This window comes from Gigantopelta aegis, chromosome 3 (genome assembly GCF_016097555.1).
Source record: "Gigantopelta aegis isolate Gae_Host chromosome 3, Gae_host_genome, whole genome shotgun sequence".
Classification (NCBI taxonomy): domain Eukaryota; kingdom Metazoa; phylum Mollusca; class Gastropoda; order Neomphalida; family Peltospiridae; genus Gigantopelta; species Gigantopelta aegis.
In genome coordinates this window covers 83,037,795-83,061,724 of record NC_054701.1, presented here as the reverse complement: position 1 = coordinate 83,061,724, position 23,930 = coordinate 83,037,795, and the positions used below count along the sequence as shown (strand labels likewise).

At 41.6% G+C, this 23,930-nt stretch overlaps 1 protein-coding gene across 3 annotated transcripts in view; it reads left to right on the top strand.

Moving 5' to 3' along the window:
* The window catches only part of LOC121369189, a 50,118-nt gene that overhangs the window by 16,465 nt on the left and 9,723 nt on the right, over window positions 1-23,930 (top strand). Inside the window, exons 1-3 of one of the 3 annotated variants that reach the window (XM_041494105.1) lie at window positions 513-702; window positions 1,142-1,268; window positions 19,770-19,918. In XM_041494105.1, the coding sequence (XP_041350039.1) occupies window positions 648-702; window positions 1,142-1,268; window positions 19,770-19,918 (331 nt within the window). In that variant the 5' untranslated portion in view covers window positions 513-647. Of the gene's footprint in view, window positions 1-512; window positions 703-1,141; window positions 1,269-6,954; window positions 7,056-19,769; window positions 19,919-23,930 lie in introns of those variants that run through there. The other 2 variants (XM_041494107.1, XM_041494106.1) reach the window with 2 other exon arrangements.

Genomic DNA, 23,930 nt, shown 5'->3' with positions numbered 1-23,930 from the left:
GGTGGGGTTTGTAAGCCAGTACCCTAAAATATTATATTATGATGTTTTATTATTTTTATGTACACAACCCATGTTTTACCCTTGGCATGTGTTGTTCTAATTGTAAACAAGGGGCTGGCAATAAAATTTGTAAAAAAACCCACCCCAAAACAAACCCAACTAACCCAGTGTCCTGGACAGACAACCCAGATAGCTGAAATGTGTGCCCAGGACAGCATGATTGAACCTTAATTGGACATAAGCACGAAAATAAGTTGAAATGAAATCAAAATAGTGGTTAGTTCGAGACAATTCGGCGTAGTGGTCCTAGACCTCCACGATGAATCATTAAAAGCCACACTGGGCGGCAGCCGGTACTCTGGCTCATGAACCTAGCACCTACCAGTCGTAAGTAAAGACAGAGACGGGTGGTCGTGATAAAATATGTTATTTTTCAAATAAGGCCGATGTCATAACCACTACGCCACAGAGGCCGATTAGAGATGCACTATATATATATATATATATATATATATATATATATCTATATATATATATATATATATATATAAACCACTGAAGATAGAATTGCGTCATTCTGTTGTTCCGACACGATACACAACAGGCCACCCGACACGTAGTGTCTGGCTCAGTGAAACTAGAACAACATGGCGACACAGATGGGGCCGCTGGTTTTTCTTTTGGTTTTATGGTTTACGGCAGGTAAGGCAAAATATCTATCTGTCTGTCTGTCTATCTATCATTTTGGATTTCGCCATCTAGCGAAGTTAGCACACACTTTTGAGAGTGTCACCCACGTTATTTTGGAGATATGAAAAACACCTTTAAACCTTTGTCTCCGTACATTGGTCATATGTCTGCATTCAATTGCCTCTACTAATAATCTTTGTAGTGAGACATAAGACATATAACAAACTAAGTAAGTTCAACTAATATTGATTAAAGTTACTCCACACTTAATTGTACATTCTCCATTACCTATTGCTACCCGTACCAGTAATGTTGTGGTTGCGAAACATCTCTGTTATGTATTGACAGACGTGGCTACCTCGTTTAATATCCTAATAATCGCTTATACAGGTATTATGTATTTTAAAATGGGAGTTTTTCAGCTACTAGTATAGTGTATTTTCTTTTACAGTGTCTCTGGCAGTGCAATGTACGTACAAGAACACATATAGCAGAGTGACCATAGACTGTGACAGTGGATGCTGTGCCTTAGTAATTAACCGTGACGATTACAAGAAAGAGGACGTATGCTGTTCACCGTGAGCTGTGTATGGATGGATGGATGGATGGATGCATGCATGCATGTATGCATGTATGTATGTATACATGTATACATGAATGTATGTATCGACCGCGTAGCTTGTAGGTTCCATGCATATGGTCCAGGGCCCCGTTCCACGAAGCGATCTTAGCACTACTATCGTCGTAAGTACCTACTATCGCGACCATAACTTTTTCCTACGATGGACAACCCGTTCCACGAAGCGGCGTAGCTTACTATAGTCGTAAGTTACGGTGAAAATTAATAATAGGTCAGGAGCAACCTTACAGGGCGACCAACCTAATGAAAATATTTTTCCGGAATTTTCTGATATTTTAATTTTTATGCGCGCGAACGCCCTTTTCAAAACAATAATTTACAGCGCGCGAAAACGTCATTTTTATAAAAGTAATTTTAAACAGTGCGAAAAATGTCATGTTTGACATATATTTGCAAAATGACAATACAAATGAGTATAACATTATTTATATGTGAACTGGAACTTACTCATAAAAAGACACCCCCACCTACACACACCAAAAATCACCAAGTTCACACACAAAAAAGCCCACTTTATTAGCAAATATTCTGTTACAGTTTAAGACTCCCACCTACAGATTAGCAATAAAGTGACAAACAAATTTGGGACCAATGTTATTTTTATGTAGGTACACTGCCACATATGCACTATTTCATCATATGCATGTAGTGAGGTCGAACTGATTTGTGGCGAACTGGTTCGGGGACAGAACGTCTGCTACCCACATTAAGACTGGCTGCCGTTTTGCATTACGCTTACATTACTATTACAGTAACACTTTTGGGGAGCCAGTGTACAGAAAAAAAATCTCCTTATTATTTAACTTACTTGAATAAAATAATATCGGTACGTATATTAATGTCATGGATGCGTCATATAATAGATTAGCTGTGGCCAAATATTGTTTAGTCAAATTTTGCATGTGAAAGCCAATGGAAAGAAGACAACAGTCGGTTCGGGGTTGGGTGCGAGTGCGAATAATTTTAACATGCTCATATACCACTAGAGTGACTTGCTCCGGGACAGATTCGGGGTTGGTTTTTTTTTTTGTATGATCGTAGCGTTCTTCTGTTATATATTCATGCTTTCATGCACGTTGGCAAAATTGCATACATCGCCATAGAACCGATGCCTGCCACGTATGAACATAAGTCTATGATATTTAAAATAACTTTACAATGAATACATAAACTATTCGACTATAAAAAATAAGACAGACAATTTTCAAATATGGCTTCGGTTTACTCGACATTTTCATTGGTCGGCTGTTGACAACAGCCACACGCCCGCGGCGTTGGTAATGGCACAGAACTAGACAAAACAGAACTCAGGTTGAAATGAGTGATAAAGATATTTAATTCTAAGAATGTAGAATGCAATAAGAATAGACCTCTTTCACATTCCCATTGCGCATGTGCGCAACGAGTACCGTCCCTTGCCGAAATGGACGGTATCGAGGCTATATACAAATTGGGGGGCATGATCGACAGTTGTCATGAGCGTCGTGAGTAGCTTCGTAGGAGCTGTGAATCTCTAGCGACCAACGTACATATTTCGTATAAGATGTTAAAATGGCTGCGAAAAACGGTCTACTAAAGTTTACATCGGAATGGTTTAAGACCAAAAGCAGTGAAAGATTAACTTAGACGAAGTCTCTGGAGCCGCCTGTCAAAGGTATTTTAATATCGCAAAATTAAAAGATTCATACAATAAAATTAACTTTAGTGGAATGTGGTTTTTTTACTTTTAACAATTAGAATTATAGTTAAATATTCACGCGGATTTCCAGTGATGTTTAATTCTCCACATGTATCAGTATTTAAAATTTAATAAAATATGCCTCCCCTTCCCCCTAAAAACCCCCAACAAAACCCCTAACTTACATAGACCTTTATCACAGCTCTATTTTTCTCTTATCGTTTCATTAAAACAAGACAGTCGTACAATTACTAATCATTGTTACATGTCTATCCACAAATTATTTATTTATTTACTTATTTATTTATCTTATCTTATTTTATTTATTGTTTTATTTTATTTTCACTGTCATTTATATCAGATACATACAACTTCACTTGAAGTAATATCTGTTATTTACGAAGTTTGAAAACATAATTATTATATGAGCCGTCACAGGCGAAAACCTACAACTTAGCATGACGTCAGAAACCGAGTAAACACGGCTCAAAGTTTGACATCACATGTAAACGTGGAAATAAAAGTTGACATGCTGTTTGCGTTGTTTGTTTTGAAGAATTTAGAAGATGACATCTTCTTTTTTACATGAAGATCAGTTTGAAGTAATCATATATCTGTATGTACAATAGTGTTTGGTTACTCTTTTGTATTTTGTACCTGAGAACATTGGTCGACATCGTTAGCGATACCATCAGTACTTTGATACACATTTACAAGCATAGGGCGAAGTCCTATATATCGATATGGTATGCAAGTATCACACGTTTTTATAACGTACATGATTATACATAACAAAGTGCAGCAACTTTTCCATAGTGGTAGACCCATGCAACCCGATACGATCCTATTTTGATGTTTGGTCTAACTTATGTATATAACTTCAGACCCGTAGCCAGCATGATTAGCGGGGAGGGGGGGGGGGGGGGGAGGAGGGTTGGAATCGAAATTTCATGTAAACGGAACTCATCAAACGCGAGCGCCCATGCCAAACAATGAGATGACGCCGGGGCATAGCGTGATCTGGACCTGGGTGTCGTCCGAACCCCCCTAGCCTACGCCCCTGTACACGAACTTTTGTTGCGAAATATACGTTAACAAGTTGCATTAAGTTATGGTAAAATACTATGCCTGTAAAATGGCCTGGTCACAGAGCCACGACAAGAAACCGTTTCTTTTCAGTCGTACCAATGTATTAATAATAAATGATACATGGCACATCCCACAAACAGGATAGCATACACGACGTCCTTTGACGGATCATTGGTTGGGACGGGAAATAATCAAACGGGTCCACTGAGGAGGATCGAACTTTCAGCAAATGGAACGTCAGACAGACGTTCTTGCTACGTTATCCCGGTCATTTAGGGACAAGGACTTTTATATGTAAAATCCGATTTTTTTTTTCATTTGACAGAAACTCTCCATCCCCCCTGGCTACGGGCCTGACATGGTACTTAATATGTTTGCTTCAAACATTCAAACGAAGTACTTTATGACTGCGCATAATAAACCCTCATGAGTTTATAATAAGGAGACCATCCTGAGTTTGTAGCTATATTATCAAGCTGTTGGCTAGTCTAATCTTTTATAAATAAAACTTCGAATTTAAATAGCTGTATATGCAATACAGTTACATTTCTGACCATTCTCAGGTCGGTAGCAACCAAGAAGTCGGAGGTGTTTGTGTGTGTGTGTGTGTGTGTGGGGTGGGGGGGGGGGGTAGTGGGGGGGGGGGGTGGGGGGTGGGTGACTATAGCCCCACTTTTTTAAACCCGGTTTAAAATATGGCTTTTGCCCCCCCCCCCACCAACTAGACTGTGTCCCTCCACTACATATTGTGCCCCTCCTCTCCCCCAACTCCAGATATCGTTCCTATGGGCCTGATTCTAATATTTTATATACCATAGCTCAACTTTCATATGTATCATTTAATTTTATTCCAAATACCGAACAAAATTTTAAATAACTTGTTGAAAAGAAATCCCGACAAGAATCCTAAATGTATTTATCTGTATAATGCTTTATAAATATTTAAATTATGTTAACTACAATAAATATCTGCATACATACACGCGCGCACACATTAATATTATTTCAGCCCATATCAGATATTTATTGCCTACGGTTTGTCGGGCGTTAACAACAAAATATTTTTTATTTCGTGATAAGCAATAATTCACAAATGTCTCCAATAAGTCTTGTTGGATGTCGACAGAATGTTCGGGTTCCCTACTGATAGAATAATTAATCATGGAGATATTCACATTCCTATTGCGTGGCCTCCCATTGTCTATGCCCCCCAACTTGTCCACAGGTCTATTTTTGCGAGATCTCGCGTGAGTTCACGGTTTGCGTCCTCGAGTTTCCCCGCAACGGGCACATGCGCAGTGGAATGTGAAAGAGGTCTATTAGTCGCTTAAAGCGGCAGTATCCGGAATATTTTTATTATTTAAGCATACAGAACAGAAAATCCAATTACGTTTGGTTCATAATATATGACGCCGCACTCCAAATTGGTTTCACTACGCTGGCTTATCCAGGTCAAAAACAAAGCCAGTATTTCGAAAGTGGGACACTTTTGACGGGTTCCTACCGATCTCGGTTTTCATTGTCTTATCACAAGTATGGAATTCTCTAACAAGAGATCACGTGAGATTTCGCAATTTTTGAACAAATTTAACTGTCTTGATTGAGGGGTCGTCTCATTTCTCCAAAACATATTTATATCCATATAGGTATGGTACAACGCCTTTCCAGGGGTCGGTGACTGGGGGATTTGCTTTGAAATTTTGACAGTGGCCAGCTGTTGGCATACGCGTTACATGTAAGGGGGTGTTACTAATTACGTAACGCTCTAGGGGAAGAGGGTATTGTGTTCGATTTACGTTACATTTTTCAAGACTATATGTTATTTTTATTCATTACTTAGACTTAAAAAGGTGTTTTTTGGAAATGCGTGGTCAGTCTAGGATCGATCCCCATCGGCGGGTATATAAAAGACCATGGTATGTGATATCCTGTCTGTGGGATGGTACATATAAACGATCCCTTGCTAAAAAAGAAATGTAGCGGGTTTCCAAGGCGCGTGTGCAGGGATTTCAGCGGGGTTGGGGTTATAGATTGTGTTGAGCGAAGTTTATATGGGGCCATGGTCCCCCAGAAAATACATTTCAATTTTTTTTAAGCTTGGGCAAGTAAGGGTTTCGATCTCCAATACCCTCCCCCTGCACAAGCACCCGATTCTTCTCTAAGATTATATGTCAAAATTACCAAATGTTAGACATCCAACAGCAGATGGAAGGAAGGATAGGATATGTTTTATTTAACGACGCATTCAACACATTTTATTTACGGTTGTATGGCGTCGGATGATTATTAAATCAATATGCTCTAACTTTGATGTCGTTAAACAACCCCCCCACTAACTTTACCCTTTCCAAACGAAAGAATATTTATTTGAATTTGTCGATTTTAACACGTAAAATTAAGAAGTGAAAACTTTCAAAATGTGAAAAATATATACATGATTAATGTGTTAATAGTATACAAACTAAACTTTGATAGTTCTACTAACACTTTATAACATATTAATTTTGAAATAGGAAGGTACGATTGTCGATAATACGTTATCAAGATCAAACCGGTTTTAACGAAAGACTCTAGTACCGTATCCTCAACCGAACGTTCTGCGTACAGTGTAAGATTTCTCTGTTAATGTTTTGAGACGAACCCTACATTTTGAAATCGGCAAACGCACGTGTTAACTGAAACTGACAACAGGCTTGTGCTGTGTCGAGCTATGGCGGCACGTATACTTTTGACGATCTCCATTCATTTGTTTAGGCATTACGCGTACTGACTGGTTTCACAGATTGACTGTAACATATATACATACTGGAAATTAGTATCATTAAAAATGTATTTTATTTTTTAAACATTCTTTTAGATTCATTAATATTGTTGCAAGATGGGCTGGATCGTCACATGACTCCACAATACTATCCAACAGTGAACTTGGGAGGGAGCTGGAGACTGGTATAGTAGTAGGTGCGTCTGTTGGGTACCATGTATGCAAATGAGCTAGGTCACATGACCTGTCCTGCGCTCTGATTGGTTGACCTCTAAGGGGCATGGCCTCTTCTGATTGGCTGACCTCTAAGCCTGGGGGTGTGGCCTAATGACGTTCAGTGCACCTCGGGGTCGTGCAGCTGGCTGACCTTTAAGCGTGGGGACGCTACTTTAATGGGGTTAATGACTTGGACAGCTGTGGGAACAAATTGGCCTTTGTGTCAGGAAACACCGGATGTTGGTCAGATTGATGGGTGTGTTAACCGTGGGGGTCCTTTGATGTACAGGAAACAGATGGTGCGGAAGTCGTTAATGACCCCTAGAGTGGTGTCGAATGACGGGGTGCTTATTGAACTGTGACAGCTGTTCGTTTGATGTACAGGAAACAGATGGTGTGGAAGTCGTTAAGATGGCAAGGTGGGTTTAATGGGTTTGACAGGTGTGGGCTGATTAAGGAGAACTAGTCAACGGGGAGTGGAAAATTCCATGAGTCATTTCAGAACGTGTTCAGACACGTCTTGAGTGAGGTCTCTGCATAATGAGAAACAGTCAACGGGGGAGTGAAAATTCCACAGGAAAAAAACAACCCAGGGTTTTGCCAGATGTCGGGGGGAAAGGTTTGAAACGTGCCCATGTACGGCGTTGGCCATGAGTCATACAGAACGTGTTCAGGCACGTCTTGACCTGAGATAGCGAGGGGATGCTATCTTGGGGGTCTATAAACCCCCCAGATTCAGGACGCTTGCCATTCGCTCAGCGACACTGCTAGAGAGAAGACGTATACTTACGTTCCTGTGTCTGATTGCGATGTACCTGGAAAGAAGAAAATGGCATCGGGATATAACAGAAGCACTACAGAGGTCAGTGTCAAAAACAAAGAAAACGAAACGAGATGCAAACTAGACCTTGGCGGTAACGTCTACGTCGTGGCTAAACTGTGGAAGGGGGATATTGCCATTCACGTTCGTCAGTTCGACGAGGACCGTGGAAAACTTTTTCCCACCAAGAAAGGCGTTTCTCTGACGATGAAACAGTGGTTAGAACTAGCCACCTTCAACGAGAATCGAGTGTATCGCAGCATCTCGGTGGGAACGTCTACGTCGAGACCATTTACAAAGGTGTGGATATTCGTCAGTGGTGGTATTGTGATCAACAACTGAAACCCTCCCGTAGCGGCGTTCGACAGACTGCCGAACAGTGGAAAGAGCCCCAGAAATGTTTTGACACTATCTACGACTTTGTGCCGGAACTGAAAGATCCATGTTACCAAGATCATCAGAATCTGATCGGTGCCATAGAGTGAATGCAACCCGAGATATTAGACGTGTCCAGACATGCTCGGTGACGTCACGGGAAAAACGCAGGACGTGTTTGGACATGCTGAGACATTGTGTATATAAACCTTAGATTTAGAACTGTTTGTCATTCGTCAGTCGACCCTTGTAGAGTGAAGACGTGCGCTCCAGAGATGGCATCGGAATATTCGAGAATGGACAGCAGCAGTAACAGCAGCGGTGACGATGTCTTGGTATGCAAATGTTCCAAAAGACACACGATCCAATGCAAAAGAGTGGTTACCAAACCAGAAGAACATGTTCAAACGGACGCTGCACGTGAACCCGGTGAAATCGTGGATAAAGAACCCATGGATACCCGTGAACCCGTCGAAATCGTGGACGAAGAACCCATGGATCAGACGGATGCTGCTCGAGAAACGGACTCGACTCCCTACGATGATGATGCCTACGACGCCGATGACGAATGGAATGGTCTTTCGAGACATTATTTGTTCTGTCATCGACCCGAAATGAGAAGATTCTACAGACGTCTCTGCACGTTTGGGTGTTGGCCCATACAGTTGCGCCAGAAACCGAGGGAACTCGCCAAGGCCGGTTTCTTCTACACGGGAGACTACGATGCCGTCGTCTGCTACTGTTGTGGACTACGCACCTACAGATGGCAGACGATGGACGATCCAGTGATGGAACATTACAGGCTGTCCCCAAGATTAATTAAAAATGTGTTGAGACATTAAACACGTGTGTGCTACTTTTCGTTTTGTAAAATAAACATGTGTATAGCATGTTTTGTTTGTTATTAATGTTAGGGTGACTGTGTGTGTGTGTGTGTGTGTGTGTGTGTGGACCTGTGTGTGGCTCTGAGTGTGGCCCCGTATGTGGCCCTGAGTGTGGTCTTGTGGCCCTCCGTGTGGCCCTGAGTGTAGCAATGTGGCCCTGAGTGTGGCCCTGTGGCCCTGTGGCCCTGAGATTGACCCCGAGAGTGGCCCTGAGCCGTGCACGAGTTATTCTTTGGGATGGGGGCATGGACCATACGTATCACACAAAATTTAATCTTTGTGCGCATGCGCGAAATTATAGAGTATAAATAAAAGGGCAATGGGTAACATCGTCATTTGAGATAGAACCTTCAGAGGCGCAACATGTCAGACCAGTACAAGTTGTACGTTCCCGACGCGGACAAGTGGACCCGCTTTTACAAGTTGCAAGCCCAAGGCAAACTTCAACCTCAGTTTCCAGTGCAGCGTGGTGGGAAAAGTCAGATGATGTACAACGTGGATCGATGTCTAGAACTCTACGATCCCACTTGGAAAAAGGAAAAAGAGGAACAGAACAAGCACCCGACACCTAAAGTCGTCATGGTCTCCCCAACGCAACAGGTGGTAGAACAAGCCAAGGCCGAGCAGAAAAGGAAACGAGAAGAGAGCGGCGTGGAACAGAAACGACGAGAGCAGACTGGGCAAAAACAGCACAAGCATTTCTGAGAAGACTATAAAAAGGGGGCATGGCAGTTTCAACATCGCCAGTTCACGTCGAACACTTCAACAGTAAACATCATGAATCAGTGTCGCATTTGCGAAAAAAAATATGTTTGGACCCACGTCTTAACTCGGCACGTACGAAATAAACATGGACTCTTGGAATCTGAAAATAAGCCTTCCCAGCAGCAGCAGCAGCAACAGCAGCAGCAGCAGCAGCAGCAGCCCTTAAGATTGTTACATCCGTTCACCATGATCGTGTCGGGACCCATGTCGTGTGGACAATTTTTGTTGTTGTACAAACTGCTACGGGATAGGAAAATCCACCCGCCTCAAATTTGTTCAAGGCATACCCGAGAATTTGGAAAAGGATCGTTATTTGGATCCCAGAGTCAGAAATCTCATCGTGTTGGATGACCTGATGTCTACAGCAGGAAAAGACTCGTATCACCGATCTATTCACGGAAGGAAGTCACCACAGAAACCTCTCGGTGATTGCTATCAACCAGAACCTCTATAGCAGCAAAGACCCGACACAGACAAGAAACTGTCATTACCTGGCACTGTTCAACAACCCCATCGACAAGCAGCAAGTCCTAACCTTGGCACAGCAGATGTATCCTGAAAATACTCGTCATTTCATGCAATGGTTTGAGGAAGCTACCCACAGGCCCTACGGACATCTCTTGGTGGACTTGAAACCGACCACGCCAGAACATTAGCGCCTTCGACCTAATGGTTTAGAGACGGGGCCGTCCGAATAGTATAAAAGCACGATCGTAACGACGAATGTCTCAGAAGAGTTTCAACCACTGTCGGAGAAAGAGCTCTACCTACAAATCATGCAAAGGAACGCATTCAAGAGAAAACTACCAGGCATACCCGCCTACGAAAGTGACGACAAAAAAGAAGATGAGGTAGAGCCCTATCTGAAAAAAGTCAAGAGGATGCAGTCTTGCGATACGTGTGGTCTGGTCTTTAAAGACGGGAGTGACTTGCAGCGACATCTACGATTTAAAACATGCAAGAAGGGAAATGAAGAAGAGGAGCCATAGTCCGATCTGGAAAACGAAGGCGTACGTCTGATGATCGAGCGTGAATTCGACATCAATCGTGATTATATCGAAAGCAAGAGGAAACGCTACGAAGAAAAAAACATGTCCCAAGATGCCATCGAAAGAAACATGAAGACTTTACAATGGAAGTTATTTAAAGACACGTACTCTCGCTTCCTGGCTTATATGCATTACTTTGATAAAGGCCCCAACACGAGAACAATTCTACAGTCTGTGAATCCGAAAAGAGATCTGAGACCTCAGATCCGTTCTAAATTAAATCAGTATCGTTCGTGGATCGGCGAATATTTGGACAAACTAGACGGCGACGATACCGATGGTGATGATACTGATGATGAGGACGAAGATGAAGAGAAATGAACACTCATATTATTCACATGTCGCCCTTTAGGGCCTCTCGATGTAACCCAATGTGTGTCCATTTTATATATATATATATAACATATATAACATGCGAGGTTGTCCGAATGATTTTTTGTGTTACAGAAGCACCCGACAACGGCCGAATGCATGGTTCAAACTACCCGATGGGTCGAACAGACTTTGATGCACCGACAGTATTCGAGTTTCTACTGTATGTAGTTGTCGCCCTTAGGGCCTCTCGATGTAACCCAATGTGTGACCATTTTATATATATGTGTAGTTGTCGCCCTTAAGGCCTCTCGATGTAACCCAATGTGTGTCCATTTTATATATGTGTAGTTTGTGATTTGTCATTTAGAAATAAAATGAAAAACCCCAAACCATTGCGTTTGTTTTTTGGTGTGTTTTACTCCATGACTAGTTTTGTGATTGAATGTCAGTCTCTACCGCTACATTATAGTAGCAAGGGATGTGTGTACAGGACAGCACATACCACGGCCTTTGACATACCAGACATAATACACTGGTTGTCTATAAAGGCTTGTACTCTAGGGAAATACTCGTGTTTCAAATGCAGTTAAAAGATCATAGGTTACGTTGGAACGTTGAGTTGTAGTCACACGTTCTTTCTTCAAAGCAATGGGCTGGGGTGTTTCACACACACACACACACACACACACACACACACACACACACATACATTCCTTTCTTTCCTTAACAATTAAGCCGTCTATAAATTCCTTTATTAATGTTTATAATGGGCTGGGCTGTTACGCACATTCCTTTCTTCCCCCTACTGGCCACCGAATAAGTGTATCTGCTTTTTCCACTGTATTTCTTTCTGTCTTTGAAAAATATCGGCTGCTTCGCTGAAAATAACCCGGGAAATTAAACTCGACTTTGTAAGCTTCGGTGCGTCGTTAAATAAAGCATTTGCTTGTAGCTTCAGGGGTATCATATTTCCACCAATCAGCCACAGCGTAGTAAGAAAGTAATACTTGGAAGTGACCCGCGTGTGTTTCTCATTACGTATCTATAGCAGACGATATTTCTGTATTTTAAGAGATCTAGCTACACATATGTCTCAGTGGGAAGTGATTAATGTTGAAATAAAGTTTCAAACTATGAGGTTATATTTATTTTTCCGTACCTCTACCCCATTAAGGTTTAAACGCGCGCGCGCGCACGCCAGTTATCTGTGGCTAAGACAGTGGGGATAATGTAGGGGTGAGAGAGATTATCTGCTCTTACGTTAAATGCCACTACCAACACCCCCGTGTTTGTTATTCTTTAAATGGTATATATCGTTTGAGTATACATTCAGTATTTACTTTATAGTGATAAATATGTAATATTAATGCTTTGTCTGTTTATTTTTGAAATTACCATCGTGCGATCATTGCGAGATATGAAAGAAGGTCGTATTTCAATACAAACTAGCAACCTTCCATTGGCTAATCTTGTTATGAAGTCTCGGGGCCATCCTCTACGAATGTCTGGCAATACGAAATACTCTACCCCGTTAAGGTTTAAGCACGCCCGCACACACACACGCACACGCCAGCTATATGTGGATATCTAAGACAGTGGGAGTTGTGTGGCATGTGCTATCCTGTCTGCGGGCTGGTGTAGGACCCCTTGCTACTATAATGTAGCGGGTTTCGTCTTTATGTTTCAAAAGTACCACATATGTTTGACATCCAATAGCCAATGATTAATAAATCAATGTGTTCTAGTGGTGTCGTTAAACTTTTAAAACTTTTAAAACAAAGCTTACTATTTGTATTTATTTCAACTTATTTCCGTGCTCATATTTCAATTATGGTTCAAGCACGCTGTCCTGGACACGCGTCAGCCATCTGTGGCTAGTGAAAAGGCTGGGTGATGACCAGTTGATACCCGGATACGAACCCCGGTATCTACCCCGGTCTTAACCACCGACTACAGCAATGATTCGGGCATTTCTTGTGACGTTAGACCCCCACGCTATCTCGAGGTCAAGACGTGTCTGAACACGTTCTGGGATGACTCATGGCCAACGTCGTATATGGGCACGTTTCAAACCTTTCTCCGACATCTGGCAAAACCTTGGGGGTTTTCCTCTGTAATTTTCCACTCCCCGTTGACTGTTTCTCATTATGCAGAGACCTCACTCAAGACGTGTCTGAACACGTTCTGAAATGACTCATGGGATTTTCCACTCCCCGTTGACTCGTTCTCCTTAGTCAGCCCACATCTGTCAAATCCATTAAACCCATCTTGCCATCTTAACGACTTCCACACCATCTGTTTCCTGTACATCAAACGAACAGCTGTCACAGTTAAATAAGCACCCCGTCATTCGACACCACTCTAGGGGTCATTAACGACTTCCGCACCATCTGTTTCCTTTACATCAAAGGACCCCCGACGGTTAACACACTCATCAATCTGACCAACATCCGGTGTTTCCTGACACAAAGGTCAGGTTCCCACAGCTGTCCAAGTCATTAACCCCATTAAAGTAGCGTCCCCACGCTTAAAGGTCAGCCAGCTGCACGACCCCGAGGTGCACTGAACGTCATTAGGCCACGCCCCCACGCTTAGAGGTCAGCCAATCAGAAGAGGCCTTGCCCCTTAGAGGTCAACCAATCAGAGCGCAGGACAGGTCACGTGACCTAGCTCATTTGCATACATGGTACCCAACAGACGCACCTACTACTTGGTATAACCATTTAAGTTTTAGACTATTAGCTACTGTCTCCCCCCCCCCCCCCCCCCAACAAAAAATGATATCTACGGCCATGTATTTTGCATTAGGCCTATAAACTCAGGCCCATAGCCAATGGGGCGTCGGTCGACTCTCTCCCCCCCCCCCCCCCCCCCCCGTACCGGTGACTTTTTTTTTTCAATATACCCCGTCGGGCCCCCCTAAAAAAAAAACCTTCAGCCTAAACGATCCCCCTCCCTCTTTATTTCTGAGTCGATTGATTTGTAAATTGCACACAATAGTTTTGTGGGGTTTTTTGTTTTATTATAATGTTTTTGGTTGGAGCCTATTTTGAAAAGACTTACTTTTCATCTTACGTTGGACCAAACTAACATTTAGGCCTACAAAAAACATTTTTTTTATAGAATGATTAGACGGACTATATAGCCTCACCGCAATGTGTAGGACCCATGACACCCAACTATTATTTAGTTATTTTTAATATACCCTAAATTACGTAATTCTATACAAAAAAGCAATATTGTTTTTAAATTAAAAACACTAACTTTTCTGCTATTCCATCCCAAATGATCGGCCTCGGTGGCGTAGTGGTTAGGCCATCGGTCTACAGGCTGGTAGGTACTGGGTTCGGATCCCAGTCAAGGCATGGGAGTTTTAATCCAGATACCGACTCCGAACCCTGAGTGAGTGCTCCGCAAGGCTCAATGGGTAGGTGTAAACCACTTGCACCGACCAGTGATCCATATCTGGTTTAACAAAGGCCATGGTTTGTGCTATTCTGCCTGTGGGAAGCGCAAATAAAAGATCCCTTGCTGCTAATCGGAAAGAGTAGCCCATGTAGTGGCGACAGCGGGTTTCCTCTCAAAATCTGTGTGGTCCTTAACCATATGTCTGACGCCATATAACCGTAAATAAAATGTGTTGAGTGCGTCGTTAAATAAAACATTTCTTTCTTTCTTTCCATCCCAAATGTCAATTTTTCTTTTGTTGGTTACGGTTGACGAAAAAGAAGAAAATAATTCAGAATGATTACTCAGAACTTCGTCCGTTAATATTTCTAATTCGGAATGACTAAAGTTTAATTTTCTCACTCGTTTAGCTCCTGACATATTACCTCACCCTTGACGTTGACAGACTATAATAATATTAGGCCTACTGTCGTCTGTCAAACAAGTGCGAAAAGAGACATAACTCTAGCTGGGTACAATCGACTTTTTTGCTATTTAATAACAAAAGATCTTAATTGTAAATTTAGTCATGATAGTAGTAGTCCAGTAAAGATAACCTGAAAAATAGGCGAACCTAGGACAAATTGCAACAGAAGTTTTTTTTGTTTTATCTTATTCTTGGGTTATCCCTACATAACATATCCAAAATAGGACAAAATCGGACCACCGGAAATGACCTAATTTACTAAAAACAAAATGGCGGCCATTTTTGCACTGATTCTCGACTTTTCCCTCAATGATTGAGTTAGACTCTATATATGTATCACAAATAGCAGAAAACCGATAGCAAGGAGTTAGAAAGTGTTATTGCAAACCTGCATAACTGAGATACCATACAGAATGTAATTTAATGAGAAAATCACCATTTAAGGGGGAAAATAAGCATACATTTGTTTGCGGTATCCAGATAATCTGTTTCATTATCATATGAATACCGCCAAATTGTTTTAACACATAATGCAGTTATGGGACTTTTGAATCATGACATAGTTTGCACATATATAGGCTTCTAATGCATTGCAATACATGGATTTTCATTTTCTGGACCAGTTTAATGAAGCTAGTTCAGCACTGAAATAATTGGAGCTTCGTAAAATGGGATTATGTTAATACTTTTATCAATGCATACATGTTTGTGAAGGAAGTTGCACATTACCTTTCAGCACTATGTGGTTACGGATTCATCCAGTGTGGTGTCAATATCTATGGAACCAGTAGAAGAGTTGCTACATGATGTACCTTTACATCCTACACAAGCACTGGAACAATTCATACCATTCTTTCTGCAACTACAGCGTAGACTGTCGCAGTCCCCTTTACACTGACACCGTATTATTTTGAGCAGAAACTCGGGTGCTGCCATTAAATCCATTTTTCGTGGCTCAAAACCTTGATATGTTAATTGCCAGCCCCAGTCATTTGGCTTCAAGACATGCTGTGATCCAACCCAAACCTGACCCTGGTAATAAACTCTGCGCGAGTGATATTTGGCCGCATCTGTTGTTGGAGGAAGTGTTTGTACCTTAACAGTACAAGCACTAGTGGCTACTTTCTCTGAAAATTTTCGCAGTCGCAGTTGATCCAATGTTTCTTTTTGCTTTCCCCCAAATAGACAGACAAGTGCTTTTTCCCCTGCATTATCGACATCAGCTGTTGCCAATGAGCCTTGGCTAAGTATCTCAATTTGAGACTTGAAAAAACTGTCATTCAGAACTTTCTTCACAACAGATCCTTTTCCTACACCAAACAACCTCGACCTTGTGTCACAGCCACCAATAGCATGGATCACTGGCAGCATCTGGCACAACTCTTGTCCCAGCGTGCGTCTAACTAGATCAATATTCCAGACCCTACTCTTAGCACATTTTCTGTCTGATCGGAAGACCAACCCCTTTGAATCATTATTTGCATAATAACAAAGAAGCACAAGGATATCAGTGTCTTCACCGATCACATGTGTCGGTCCCAACAGTGAACAGTTCACACCCGTCTTTGCTATGAGAACATCAGCATCTCCATCTGCGCTGACTGTCTTTATTCCATTTGTGTGTAATGTTTCTTTTAGCAAGTCGATTAACTGCTGCTTGTTGTGACTGTTAGCAAGGAAATGTTCTTTCTTCGATTTCAAGGGCAGTTTGGCAGCAACAGATACCCGTGGTCCAGCAGTACCATTTGATCTTCTCAGGTGTGTCACATCTTTAGTAGAAGGCCCTAGGGTGTATCCATCAAATACTACGATAGCAGTTGGATAATGTTTCTCCACATATCTAACATGCATGTCACAGATGTCCTCGTAAGTATCATCTTTCTTCCATGGTAGCCTATGTATTAGAGATCCACCATCTAAAACGTGATATATTGGTTCATTCATGGATGGCACTGGCTGGTCTACATTAACTAATACTGACAAGGTATCTGAAAGCTGTGCCTTGTTTGCTTTTCTCCAAAGGCCGTGCTCATCAAAAAGAGAAGTAGGTGAACTTGAAAGTTCACATTTGAATAAGTCATTCAGATCACAGTCACAGTTGCTCTTTGCTACAATTAAAAGTCGTTGAAAGAGGAGTTGAGGGTCTACAACACCTGCAGAAACAGCCTTCTGTCCCATCACTTGGACCTGCTCTATTTTTCTGAAAGAATAGTCAAAGGCATTCTGTCCAATCATCTTGTTTAGAATAGCCGATCCAACTTCAACAGCTTTCTGTGGATTAGCGGAACTGTCGGCAACCACACCAGTTGCAATGTTACGGAGTGTTTCCACTTCTTGAAATGGATCATGATCTTGTAGGAATTCCCAGACCGTCTTTGTGTGTTTGCAATCACGGACTTTCCTGGAGTCTGTCATCTCTTTATGCTGGTCACTGGTGGTGTATTGCACCCCTGTCAGGTCTTGCATGCATTCATTAATTTCTGCACACGCGGGCATAGAAAGCAACCATCGAGTCCTCTGTAATTCCTCCATACCCCGACCATGGGTTAAACCTCCAGTTGCTTTTAGTGTCCTAATAAGCGCTTGTTCTATGACAAGGTCAGTTGAAAGACCTGACCAAAACCTGTCACTTCTGCGAATTACAAAATGTCCTGAGAGAAAATGTTCATAAACATGTGTATTGTTTTTCTCAAGATCAAGCATGTCCTGAATATAAATGTGAGCTGACCTGGTGTAATGAGAGTGTCCTGAAGAAGCAAGGTAGGGCAACATATTTTGAAGGGAATTGAAATGGAGCAGAAAATTACCTGTCCTTTCTGCCTTCAGGAATGTGAGGAGTAGATCAACCATGGTCATATACTGAAGCCATAGTTATCCTGTTTTGGTGTTTGTCATCTTTGATTTCTGCTCATCTAACGTTTGGTGTATCTTCCTAACGATACTGTTACTACATGCAGTATTCAATGCCAAATGCCTCTTTTAAATCTGGATGCAGCTCGCCTGCCTCTTTTTGTTGAATTGCATCAGTTTTGCATTCTTCAGCATCTGGCAGTTGCACATTATATGCTTGCATTACAAACATTGCATTCAAAGCTGCATTAACCATCGTGTGTGCTCGCACAGCTCTGGCATAGGCTTTTTCTGTTAATATGTGATTCAAAGCATTGTCAGCATAAACTAAGTCAAGGACTTCCTTCAGACCAGACGAATTCATCAAATGGCCAATGCATCCTAGGTAGCTCATCATGGTGTGAAAACTACCAAGTTTTAAGATCACACTCTTGAGGTCACTTCCTTCTTGCTCATTCATAACAATTTTCTTTGCTTTGAACCACAGTGGTTGATCAAACGTCAGAATGGGGGTTGTAGAGTGCCTGCGGTTTTCAGAAACAACAAAGAGTAACGTTGAATATATGCATGTCAAATCAGTGGGGTCCATTTCTATCATGGGCAGGAAATGAATCGATGATTTGCCTGGATGCTCACCTGTACATACTGCCTGCATCAGTCCTGACCACCCTGGCCTTTTGGGACGAAGAGGCCACGATATTTTCCAGATAAGGTCAAAATTGGAGAGTGGGTCACTGGCAATTATTTCTGATTGTTTCTGAAAGAGAATTGGAGTGCCTTTTCCGAGCGACTTATTGTAATATCTGATTGCAAGCTTATCTGCAATAACACATTGATCGGCCAATGCAAGTCGGGGGATCAGTGCCCTTCTCCGAACCTCAGGTGTGACTGCTACTATAATCCCCATTCCATGGAAGGTTCCATGGCCATCTAATGTCCGTACATTATGATCTACATTGTCTGCAATGTAATGCCCGAAGTGCCCAGAAATCGAAAAAGTATTATCAATAACTGTTGCTGCACATTTAGAAAAATGCTAAACTTCTTGGTATGAGGAACACAACCCATGGTTCGATAAACTGTCTAACAAAAACCTTGAACCATAAAGATGGTGTAATTGTACACCCAGTCCAAATGGAAGAATAGGGGGAAGAGGATTTATGATCGATCAAAGGTTGCTTTGTGGAACGGTTGTAATTCTTACGTATGCCAACCGTAAGATTCACCTTAATCACTACAGTTAACCTTAGCTATAATTCTTTCGTGGAACGGGGCCCAGTTAAAGAAGATTCTCGTTAAGGATGACTCGGTAGCTGAGAACTGAGAATAGCTGGCGAGTCTCCCAGTTGCGGACGATTCGGTGCCATAAGTTCGAGTCCCAGCAACGGACAGAAAATATTTAATTATCCCCCATTGGCGTACATGGGGGGGGGGGGGGGGTTCGACCCCCCCCCCCCCCCCCGAAATCGCTTTTTTTATAATTTAATATATCTGACATTGATATCTGACATTATTATATTTACTCAACATAGAAATATATGCCCAATATCTCTGCAATCTATTTTGGAACCCCCCTTTTCAAAATCCTATGTACGCCCATGTCCCCTGCACCAGTGCATTAATATTTATGGATGTAATGGTCAAACCTGACATACATACACTATATAGATATTCATACGTCAATACATACATACATATATATACATACATACGTACATACGTACGTACGTACGTACGTACGGTATAACTTGGGTTTTTTCCAGGATGTCGGCATCGACTATTGCCACCATTGTTGGAGGGGTTATTGTTGGAATCGCATTTACCGTGATACTTACTATAGGATGTATTTGCCTTTTTCACAAGATTGCTGGGGAACGACAAAACGCCAGTAGTGGCCCTCACTCCAATCAGCGTGAGTATTTAGAGAATAACTAATGAACTAAGAGGAATTACGAATTATTAGTCACGAGGGATAAATAATTCGTAAAACCTAGTGGCGAGTTGGTTATTCTCTTTATTTCTTTAATAGGATGGGGAAAAAAAGAAGAAAAAAGAGAGCATAAATTGCACAGAAAAGTTGAGTATATTAGATACCAAAATAAGGTGCTTATTTAAATTGAAATCAAAATGCACGTCCTAGTTCAGGGGCGATGGCCTCAAATGCGGTTTTACAAAAAAGCACGGCAAAAATCAACGTCATACCGGGGGGGGGGGGGGGGGGGGAGAGATGTTGACGCGCTGACCTGAGACCAGAAATTTATTTTGTTTGGCCTTAATCAGTCAGTTTAGCTGGGGTTTTTTAAGAGGGTGGGGGATTTAGCTCAGTCGGTTGAGTGCTCGCTTGAGGTTCTTGCGTCGCAGAATTGAAACACCTCAATGGATCTATTCAACTGATTGGGTTTTTTTTTTCTCGTCCTCAGCAGTGCACCACGACTGGTCAAAGGCCGTGGTATGTGCTTCCCTGTCGGGTTTTTTAATATAGAAATAGGGAATATTCGGCTAATTGCGACATCGGCAAAATGCGGACAATCTCGACCATACCGCCGCTATATTACATTTTCGTACATTAAAGGGACATTCCCGAGTTTGCTGCAATGTTTTAAGATGTTATCGACTAATAAAATATTTCTACGATTAAACTTACATATTATATATATTTTCTTGCTTAGAATATTAGTGGCTGTATATTAAACGTGTTTCTGACCGTTCTAATATTTGTACTAGGTTAATTTCTATTTTATTTTCTAAAAAATATTTTTTTGTACGTACGAAATTATTTGAAGACAAAATTCAGTTTGGGCTTCTTACAAATATTAAGACGACCAGAAACACATAGAATATACAGACGCTGATACTCTAAACAAGAAAATATATTTAATATGTAAGTTTAATCGTAGAAATATTTTATTAGTCGGAAACATCTTACAGTGCAGCAAATTCGGGAATGTCCCTTTAAACATTTCATTTTATTGTCTGCAAATTGATAATGAGACTATAGATAGTTCTTGAAAATCCCTGTCTCTATTTTTATCCAGGTGTCACTTTAAAAACAAAAACAAAAAACATTCACAAAATAGTATCTCACGTCACATGCACAATGACACCAGTCACGTGATATAATTTATTTCTTCAAACGTTTTCACTGGATATGTCTACCAAATTTCAAGTAAAACGTTTCAGAATGAGAGAATACATTTGTGTATTTTAATAATCTTTTATAATATGATACATATACTTAATTTTAAAAACCCAAAAACAATCGTATTAACAATAATAATTGTTTGATAGCCTAAAATTATGAGAATAAACTCGTCCGTAGTTGAACGACTACATAAACCACAACACAATAAGGTCACTGCAGGGATGATCTATTCTAAATAAATATTTGTTTTATATAATAATAAACCCATTTTTATTTTATTTCAATTGTGTTTAAAATAGCAACGCCAGTAATAAAGGAATGTTCATAGCACAGAACCTAATCACCACAAGTAACAGTACAATAGCGACTTCATCCGCTACTTTATTGACCACAACACGAGATCACAGAAGCCAAACACCCAACAACAGGAAACCGGAAACGGAACTCAATATATTTAAGACATCGCTGCTTTCCTAACAACAATGCTTGATAAACACTTAACCACTATGGCGTGACCTCTTTTTTCCCCCTCTTCTCTATAATCTAATTGGTAACATAAATAAAAACGAATTAAGTGCTCTCAGACCTTGAGAAAACAAATACTGGCCTCAGTTTGTCTCTCATATAAGAAGAAAACAATTAATAGCAATAATAAAACACTGAAATGTACTTAATAATCAATGGTGATAGACAAGTGTTCATTGGAGGTATCACCAATCAGGAATTATCAGTTCATGTCGTAGTCTTTGAACTTAATAGGAAGACGGTAGAACGCTTCAAAACACCTGTTAGATATGGTGGACTCAGGTAAGGGAAAGTCATTGTCAGTGATAGGAATTTGGTCATCGTATGGAAGACTGCTGGATGCTGAGAACTCCGGAGATGCTCCTGCAGACATAGATATCTCAGAAGGTACGTCCGGTAAAGGCGGAATCGAGGTACTGGGAATATCATGTGAAGTGTCCTCCTCAGAAGAGTCACAACTGTAACCATCGTCGAGATATAATGGCAATTTCTCTATTTGAGAGGTAACTCTGTAGCAGTCCGATAGTTTCACATGATAAGAGGTGTTTCGTAGCTGTGACCCTACAAACTTCCTGACATTGCACCAGGAATCCTCAACTGAAACCACAAGGTATCGGTTGCGGGCACGCAACTTGCTTTTGTCATTGTAAAGATACACAAGATCACCAACCTCAATATGCTGAGTAGTAGGTTTCTTCCGGATGGGGCTTTGGACATCTCACTGTAGGGGTGGTTAACGTGACGTAGCTCATGTTGCTAATGGATAAGGTTGATATCTGAAAGTGGTATCTGAGTGTTGGAAAATTGGTCACGTTGGGTCCACATTTCACGAGATGAGAGACCTCTTGAGCGAATTCGTGAATTGAGACGTGCGACAGCAATTGAAAGTGTCAGTGGGGTTGTTGCACCTCCAATGGGATCCTGGCATAGTAATTCATGTCTCAGCTCCTGAATGGCTCGTTCAGCCACAGGGTTCTTGTTTACATTCTTAGCTCTGCCAATTTCTAGTCGTAAGCCGTGGCGTTCAAGCAACTTGTCATTCTTGAGTGCAGTGAAACCAGGTGCAGGATCAACACGAACTACAGCAGATGGCCCATCAAGTGGTTTAAGTTCTAAACACAACTGAACCAATGCGTTTTGCAAGGACTCACTACGTTCGTTCTCTATCATACAGGCTGCTGTATAAGAGGTGACACATTCTCGAATCACAAAGATTAACTGACGGTAATTTTTGATAACATCAGCTGCAAATGATTGACCAATGGTGTCAGGAGCATCACAGGTGGACTGTGTAGTAAGAGTGTGAGGTAACTTGGACAATGAAGATCACTGATGACAACTGCTGGTAATGCGTTCGATTGTGATGTCCATATCAAGAGCATAGAAGTGCCGACGCACCACAAGCTTCAGTTGATGTGATGATGGGTGATCAAGTTGTATGTGTAAAGCTGTGATAAGACCATCAAGTGTTTCTCGTGGTACAATAATGCATTCACGTATAGGTACTAATGGCTCAATGCGTTTCACAACGAGAAGACCATCTTTAGCAATAGATGCTACGTTAAGATAACGTTTAATGTCATTGATGTTTGTGAGTTTTCTGGAAGGACGCGTCCCTTGTTTCAGATGGCATGTGTACGTCGTAAGTCTGGACACTCGGACTGGATAGACAGCCATGCAGCTCTGCTGGTATAAGGTATATGAGCACGGCCACCCATGATATCCTGGATAGAAATGCCTCGAACAACCGAATCTTCTGTACGTTGTACAAAGGAGCATACTTGACAAGACGTATCCGCACAGTCTGGTGCATTGCGACTGGCAAAATCAGATGGAATGTTAGCAGACCCAGACAAGTGTCGAACAGAGGCTTGGTACCGGCTAACGGTGGAGAGAAAGGTGGAAACACGTGGGCTTGTAGAGAATTCACCTCGGCACAGCTTCTCAAAGGCTTGAACACAGGGTTTGCTGTCCGTAAGAATACATGCCTTGTGTTTGGATTGGATGATGTATGGAGAGAAATGTTTTGTGGCCACAGCGATGGATAAAGCCTCTACTTCACATGGTAACCACAGGATCTGTCTCTCTCGAAGCTTTGCACTGAAGAAACCGGCAAGATGCAGTTTACCTTCCCGAGTAATATACAATGTAGCACCAATGCCATTTTGTTTCACGGAGCCATCAGTTACTATCCACAGCTGATCATCAGGGCGAGGTAATGTAATTGTTCGATTGGAGTGAAGAGCCATCTGAGCAG